At 51.8% G+C, this 8554-nt stretch overlaps 2 protein-coding genes across 2 annotated transcripts; both read left to right on the forward strand.

Moving 5' to 3' along the window:
* Positions 1 to 26: 26 nt before the first annotated feature.
* UHO2_05383 (uncharacterized protein) lies at positions 27 to 1895 on the forward strand (the record flags this gene model as incomplete). The annotated part of the gene is made up of 5 exons (XM_041560199.1): positions 27 to 250; positions 401 to 588; positions 681 to 734; positions 787 to 920; positions 1008 to 1895. The coding sequence occupies 5 exons, from the start codon at positions 27 to 29 to the stop codon at positions 1893 to 1895; spliced, it is 1488 nt and encodes a 495-aa protein (XP_041416133.1).
* Positions 1896 to 5227: 3332 nt separating this feature from the next.
* Positions 5228 to 8554, forward strand: UHO2_05384 (uncharacterized protein; the record flags this gene model as incomplete). The annotated part of the gene is made up of 1 exon (XM_041560200.1): positions 5228 to 8554. The coding sequence occupies one exon, from the start codon at positions 5228 to 5230 to the stop codon at positions 8552 to 8554; it is 3327 nt and encodes a 1108-aa protein (XP_041416134.1).

Below are 8554 nucleotides of genomic sequence, written 5' to 3' on the forward strand. Positions count from 1 at the left end.
GGGGCTCGAACCCACGACATTCAGATATGGCGGGAGATAACGACCGCCAAGCCAGCACAGGTGAAGCAGCCAAGAGGACAAGAAAAGGTAAAACGCCACAACGAGTACAAATTGACAAAGAGGTCACTGACAGTAACGAAACCGAGTATTTTGACAATGAGGATGAAGGAGGATCAGAATCGGACGACGATGACGACCGATACGATTACCGCACCTTGGCCAAAATCTTGGAGACAGTTCCCAAGCTCACGTCACACAACTACTATAGTTGGAGCACACTCATCAAGGCCAACCTCTGAGTAGTCCCTCATGCCACACGACACTTAGAGGGCATGTACGATAGAAACCACCCGAAATGGAACAGAACTTTTGACAACGCCCTAGTGGGTGTCCTATGAAGCACCTTAGACACCAAAGGAGAGTACAACGTCCTTTACCTCCTACTCGACATCAGCAAGAATCACCTGACCTGCCATCAAGCTTGGAAGAAGATCGAAAGGAGTCTTACCAGCGAGGCAGCTAGAACCTCGCGACGGATAGCATTACTTGCCGAGCTCAATGAGACAAAGATGTTTCATGCTGATGCCCGTAAGCTAATCAAAGAGATCAGGGTCATACAGACGGAAACTAGCCTCCTAGGTGCCCCAATTAGTAATGATGCACTATATTCCGCGCTCCAGAGGTGCACGATTTGACACCCGGTCTACAAGGAGATGGTCACCATGGTTCACCAGGTCAGCTTCGATGCTCTAGCAATGGCGTTGACTACATGCCAGTCTGCAATAGAGAGTGTACCCGGTCAGAAAGTGGACCCACGTCAAGCAAGTGCTAGAATGGCTGGGGGAAATGAAGAGCAGGCCGAAGACACTGAGTCGGACACGGGCAGCACAAAAACCAAACCAAAGAGGATTCGTTGCTGGGTATGCAAGCGCTATGGACACGGCACCAGCAAATGCGATGCTTCCATTGCCATCCCCGAAAATTCCCCCCTCACCAAGACCAACTAGGAGGTCTGGTGCTCTTTCACCCCAAGTTGGCGGCAGCTCCCAAAGTCAGAAGGAACCACATGTTGGATCTTGGATTTGGGAGTGAGCTACCACATGGTTAATGACCACAGCATGCTCATTCATCCAAGAAATTGCAGAAAGCGCATGTATACCGCTGGAAGCGAAGTGCTGGAGGCAACTGCTGTGGGAGATACCAACATAGCAACAGAACATGGAGACGTTTATCTCCAAAATGTGTTGTATGTTAAAAGACTCAATATTAACCTGTTGTCAACCAACTCACTGACAGATGAGGGAGCACGTGTGACTTTAGACCCTACAGGTGGGCAAATACACCTGGCAAATGGTATGCTATTGAAAATAGCGAAAGATCGCGAGCATGGACTACTAGAGTTCCGAGGCGACACATGGCAACAAAGCGCGATGACTACATCAACACCGCTGTTTGAAGGGGTTGATGAAGAGTTCGAGCTGGCCGATCGGAGACCAAAGATCTCCACAAGACAGCTCTGGCATGAACGTTTAGGACATCCAGGTCGAGACAAGTCCAGAGTGATTGTTGATAAATTGAAAGGCGAACCTGTAGCAGCATTGGACCCAGATACAGCTCTGATATGTGAGCAGTGTATATGGTCCAAAAGTACGGCTGCCCGGATGGGGCGAGGCAGCGGCGAAACAGCCGTGGGGCCCCTAGATCTCATCCACATCGATCTGATCATAGACTCATCCCACGTGACAGAATACACATGCACATTGGTGCTGGTCGACGACCATAGCAAGTATGTGCATGCACAACCACTCTTACGAAAGAGCCACGCATTCACACAACTCAAAAGAACAGTTTCGTTCCTAGAGACACAGATGGGCAGAAAGCTGAAAGCAATCTGATCTGATCAAGGAACTGAATGGAAGAGCAATGAAGCATTGGAATGGTCACTAGAAAAGGGCATAGAATGGCAAACTACTGTCAGTTACAACAGCAGGCAAAACGGACGAGTAGAACGGATGAACAGGAGCCTGGGTGAAAAAATGCAAACACTGTTGATGCAAAGGAGTTTACCAAAGAGATTTTGGCCGCATGCCATACGAGCGGCGGCATTCAAGATCAACCTTACTCCCAACGTTGACGGAGAGTTTCCATATCAGCTCATGTTCAAGAGATCACCAAAATGATTCATCTGCCTCATGCATGTATTTGGATGCCTAGCTTGGGTAAACATTCCAAAAGCTAAGCGAAACAACAAGAAGCTGGACCAGCAAGTGGTTGCAGCCATATTCATAGGGTACAGCTTGGAAAGAAAGGGATGGCTATTCTATAGCCCTGATTACTCTCCGAACATTTTCTGGAGCAACTCAGCAAGGTTCATGGAGACACAGTGTTGGTCAGACCGATCAGAATGGCGACCAATAAGTATCCAACCTCCACCAGTCCCAACTATTGAAGAGGACCTCGATGATCTGGGATACACAGAAGAGAACCTATTTGATGAGAGAGAGCAAGAGCCTTTGGAAGAGCACGTGGACATGGAACTAACCCTCGAAGAGGAGGGACTCGGAGGGCCACACTGTGATGATGAGAACCCTAACGGGATACCAGAGGAAAGGAGAATGACGAAGGAGAGGGAAGAGTATGCACCGGTGCCACCCAAGAAGAGAGGCCCATGGCCGAACTGGAGGCCAGCTAGAAACATGCGCAACCCAGAGACCTGGGTAAAGAAGAGTCACTTCGGGTTGATGGCAGCCAAGGTCAAGGAAGGAAAGGACAGCCTGAACCCAACTGTTCATGAGGCGCTGGCCGGAAAGGATAGGAGGTTCTGGGAAGAAGCAATGCGCAAGGAATTGAATGGGCTTGAAGCAATGGGAACGTGGGAAACGACTGACCTACCGTGGGGCATGAACACAGTCGACACACGATGGGTGCTCAAGATCAAGACTGATGCAAACCTGGTCCCCACCAAGTACAAAGCAAGATTGGTAGTGCGGGGGTTTACCCAGAGAGAGGGCCTAGACTACACAGAAATATTTGCACCAGTGGCACCCATCCAGGCAATAAGGGGAGTGCTGGCCATCGCAGCCATACGGGACTGGGAGGTCGATTCCATCGACGTCAAACAGGCTTACCTCAATTCAAGCCTGCATCATGATGTCTACCTAAAGCCACCAGTAGGAACCAGGGTACCTCCAGGAAAGGTATTGAAACTCATAAAAGGGCTCTATGGCCTGAAGCAATCAGGTCGGGAATGGAACATCGAGCTGGATACCCACCTCTGAAGTATCGGCTTCCACTGCATGCCGAGTGCCCCATGCCTTTACTCAAGGGGAGTGGGCAACCAACTCACAGTCATCACAGCATATGTGGATGACATGCTGATTGCATCACCTTGCAGAAGGGAGGTCGACCGTACCAAAGCCAAGATCATGGACAAGTGGGGAACAGAGGACAACGGACCTGTAGGAGAATTTCTAGGAATCAAAATCACTCGAGAGAGGAGACAAGGCAGGATCACACTTGATCTAAGTGCATACATTAAAGGCATGGTAAGTAAGTGGCTAGAAAGAACAAGTGAACGAACCTGGATCCCAATGCAGAGTGTAGCAGGAATCGCTGGAGGAAACAAGTGCAACCCAGATCAGGCCAAACGATATCAAGAGCTAGTGGGGCAACTTTTATGGGTGTCCAACACAGTGAGGCCAGACATCTCGTTCGCAGTAGGAGCTTTGGCACGATACATGTCAGAACCGATCGACAGTGCTTGGAGTGCTGCGATACACTTGTTAAAGTACCTGAACCAGACAAGCGATTACCGCTTAAATTTAGGAGGAGTGCACAGGAGTCACGCAGACCAACTGGTGGTTACATATACCGATGCAAATTGGGCTTCTGACCCTACAAATGGGTGTAGGAGTACGTCCGGAGCAATCACATATGTGTATGGATGTCCGGTTAGTTGGAAATCACATGTACAGAAGTGCATGGCACTATCGGCAGTGGAAGCGGAACTGGTCGCAGCCTCCGAAGCAGCAAGAGAAGCACTCTTCTTCTCACATTTACTCAGGGATCTAGGAGTATTCGGAGTCAAGCCAACGCTGCGCACTGATAGCCAGGGGTGCATACAAGTCAGTAAAGATCTGGCCAAACACTGGAAACTCAAACACATCGATACCAGATACTACTTTGTTAGGGATCATGTGCAAGATGGTGACATATCAATCGAGTTCGTCGGAACAGCCAACAATGTGGCTGACATACTCACGAAACCTCTCAAGGGACTCAACATGACAAGGATATCAAGAATGATAGGATTGGATATGCCGTTGAGGGGGGGAGTTGAAGATGCACCAACATCGCCAACGCGTGATGTATTAAATAGGAGCTCACAGGATCGGGGAATCAGGAAGGCATCAGGCAATGAGGAGGACAAGCAGAATGCGAAGCTAGTGGGAGCTAACGCAGCCTATGCACGAGGATTGACACCATGGTATGCAGGGAATATGTTGATATGACAACACTTATGAAAGAAGATACGTGGCACATGGGCATGACTCGACATGGGGAGCACAGTCAGGTGCCGAGAATATGTATATATGCCCTTAGCTTAGTCATTACCTCCTTACAAAAATTTAAGCCTTTTCACATAGAGCATCAGACTAAAGGAGTGCCTGACCGTGGCCTCCTGAGTGGTGTATCTAATTCCAACTCATTCTCTTGTGCACGTCCCTTCCCTCACTCCCTCACTCCCTCTCACAGCAGAAGCGGAGACTACAGCCAACTCTCGAGACGCGTTTCGGAGCCGACTTTTTATTAAAACAAATGTGAAGTAATAAAGATCTAACATCCGCAGAATGGGCTCTTGTGCGTGGATTTCAACCCCTGACCAGTGAAACTGCCAAAGTGAAATTGCCAAAGTCACGTGCAGCAAATGGAAAGCTTGGTTTGAAGAGTCGACTGCGCATTCTTGCTCGCATCGTCATGACCACCATCGTCATCCTTTCGACCACGCTCAGCAACACTTGATTGCACGTTTTCCTTCCCTCTCTCTTACTCTTTGTCACCATCCCAAGGACTGCAATGCATCCTCCATCCATTCCCACTCGCCCTCGCCAACGTCTTCGGCAGCCTTGATCAACCCAGTGACAGTGTCACTCTCTTTTCCCCGCCACTTTCTCCGCATGCTCGGCTGTTCTGGTCGCTGAGCTTGCCTGACTTCTCTCCTGCCGAAATGGTTAACAATAAGCATGGCAGCTATGCCAAATCCTTCCTCGATAACCTCTTGGTTGCAAAGAATGGCTCCACGCCAAACCCTCAGTCGTTCTCTTCCAACTCTACATCAGCTACCGCCAACACAGCTGCCTCTTCAGCCGCTACATCTCTGGGCACAGCACCCTTGCTCACAGCTGCCTTCAAACCACACAAGCCTTCCTCCTTATCTTCATCCGCCTCTGCATCGGCTTCTGAGGATGGAGCAGCCGAAAGAGCTACATCCGGCTATGATGCCTATCTACCTTCAACGCTCTTCTCTCACCCAGACTACGATCAAGAAGAGCAAGACAATCTCAACCTTAATCAAGTCGACGATGATGACGCTTCATCTATAGCCGCTTCACCGCCTCTCTCTTCCTCCTTCAAGGCTCAGCAGCTTTCACTCCAGGCTCTCTCGCATCATCGCTCCTTCTCCACCTCGAGTAGTCGCAGGACCTCCACCTCGAACCCTACGCCCGACTACACCACCGACATCCTCGCCACTCTCAATGACCAGCATCTCGACGAGGAGGAACGCATCGACAAGGTCAGAGCCACGCTTGCCAATGCTCTCTACGCCATCGAAGGTCTACCTTCACCCTCGGCACGCATCGACAATCTTGTCCTCGACCTTATGCATCGTCATCGAGAGGATGTTCAGCCCACTGGTGCCCACTTTTCCTCCAACCCAACCCAGTCGCCCCTACGTCGTCCAGCTAGGATACCCTCCTTCTCTACCTCTCGCCCCTGGACGCCATCGCGGCCTTCCTTCTCGCCTGCCTCTTCATCCTTCGCCACTCCGACAGAGTCATCAGCCGTTTCCGCAGCCTTTGCCAACTCTCAGCGTCCAACCTCGCCTCACTTGGGCTCTAGTGCACTTTCCTCGCTCACTTCGGCTACTACTCCAGCATGGCCCTCTCCCACAGCAACAAGAGCAGCCAGCCCACGACCCCATCCTGGAGTCATTGGCTCTGGCTCTCCTCGTGCTTCACCTCGACCTTGGAACCGTACTCTATCTAACCTCTCCACCACCAGTCTAGCCTCTACGAATGGTGCAGCTGCAGGCACTCTATCCCCCATGTCTTCGCTTCCACCAGGCGTGTTCGGCAATCCAGCTAGTCGCCCAGCCTCACCATCTCCTTTCAGCTCACCGAAGCTCAACATTGCAGCAACCGAGTTCAAACCACGCACCGGCCCTTCCACTAGCAGCACCACCACCATCAGCACCACCACCACCACCACTGCCGCTGCTGCTGTTGCTGCTGCTGCTGCTGCTGCTGCTGCTCAACTTACGCCAACTCGTCCAGCTCTCCACCTCGTGCGCCGTCCTAGCTCCAATGCCAGTAGCACCAACCTCGCTCTCGCCAACAAGAGTCACGCTGGTGCTGGCGATGACGACGACGATGAGTTCTCGCCCTTTGGTACTGTCAAGCCTGCTCAACAGCCGCTCAGCTATGCTGGTTTCACTTTGTACGATCCGGATGCTGGCTGGACTTCGGCACAGACTGCTGCTGGTGCTCAGAACGCGTATCAGTCAAGTTGGCCCAGTGTCGATATGGGTCAGAGCAGGGACCCTTCCGATCCTAGCGCGTCTGCTACAGAGCCTACGGCTCCTCTGACACCTTTCGACATGCTCTACTCCATCCTTGTCACGGGTACCAAAGCTGGCTCGTCAGAGTGGAGTCCGGAGCAGGTCGATGAGGCGCTTGTTATGCACAACTACGATGTCGAAAAGACACTCAATGCCATCTGGGAGAACGACGGCAAGCCTTTGGGTGATGGTACACGATCTCTGTTGTCAGGTGCAGGACCTTCTGCTAATCGCTTCTCCGCTCGTCCTTCCGCATCCAACTCGCCTCGCATGGCTCCCGCTCAGCTGCCAGCTACGGCAGGCGTCAAGGCTGGTGTTAATGTCATGTCCAGAGAAGCGCTCGGTTTGGGTGGTGCTCGTGGTCAGCGTCCCGCTTTGTCCAGATCTGGTTCATCACAGATATCGCAGCGGTATGAAGCAGCACCAGGCGCAGCAGGAGGCGCAGCCAATCGCGTCTGTCGATACTATTTGGCTGGGGAATGTCGACGTAGTGATTGCCGCTTCTCCCATGACTTGGACAGTCGTGCTGTCTGTCGCTACTGGTTGAAGGGGCATTGTGCTCATAATCCTTGCAACTTCTTGCATGATTACGATGCGCTCAACCAGCTGGCCGCCGGTATTGTTTCTGGTCTGAATGTCAATGATGCATCAGCCTCGACAGCCGAGCCATCAGATACTTGGCCTGCGCATGCAGCAAGTGCTGGCAATGGTGCCAAGGAAGACTTCCCCGAACTCGGAGGGAGTTCGAAGGATGGGTCGAGCAAGTCCTCGTATGCTGCGACGTTGGGTGGTGGTGCTGCTGCTGCTGCTGATGCTTCCAGAAACAGGTGGGCTTCCACCGTGCAGAGGAAGGCTCCAACGGATGCTGTCATACGGGCACACAGTGATTCGCAAGGAGTGATCAGTATTCACTCCAAAGCTGGTCCGATGCGATCTCAGCCTGGAGCAACAGGTTCAGCAGAAGGCAAGCAGGTTGGCAAGGCTGCGGCTGCTACATCACGCACCTCAGCCCGTATCCCATTGCGACCATCAGCACTCCTCCCCACCCTACTAACTGGCTCCAGTGCAGCCTCAACCTACCAAACCCATCGAGCCGACGTCCTCTCGCTCGCGGAACAACGCAACAAACTTCTCGCCCGTGCCTCCGAAGCATACCGCAAAGGCGATGTCGCTTCCGCCTCCAAATTCTCCAAAGAAGCTTCCTCTCTAAACCATCGATACGAAGACGAATCTCGAACTGCTGCCCATGCTATCGTCAAAGACCGTCTCGTCGAGCTTCGAGCTAGACTGAACGACCCATTCGCCTCGGGCTCTAATGCGGCTGCGCAGAGCACCGAAGCTGGTACACGCAATCTTCGCGGGAAGGTTGTGGGTAATGGTTTGGGTCTTTGTCTCGGTGCGGTTAGGCGAGGAGCATTGCAGGGGAATTCAGCGAATCTTTCGGTGGATGAAAGGACAGAGTGTTTGTTGGATCTGCATGGATTGCATGCCAAAGAAGCCGTTGAGTTAACCGAGAAGTTTTTGTTGGGCTTGGAGGCGGAGGCGATTCAAGGATTAGCCTACTTAGCCATAGGCAAGGGGAAACATAGTAGTAAAGAAACGGATAGAAGGAGAGTTGCTGTCGAGGGTTTTGTGAAGCAGTTTTTGAGTAGTTATTCCTATCCCTTTGCCGAAAGTGAAGGTCTCTTGGTTGTTGATCACTTGAGTCATCTATAA

This window comes from Ustilago hordei, assembly GCF_900519145.1.
Source record: "Ustilago hordei strain Uho2 genome assembly, contig: UHO2_contig_13, whole genome shotgun sequence".
NCBI lineage: Eukaryota > Fungi > Basidiomycota > Ustilaginomycetes > Ustilaginales > Ustilaginaceae > Ustilago > Ustilago hordei.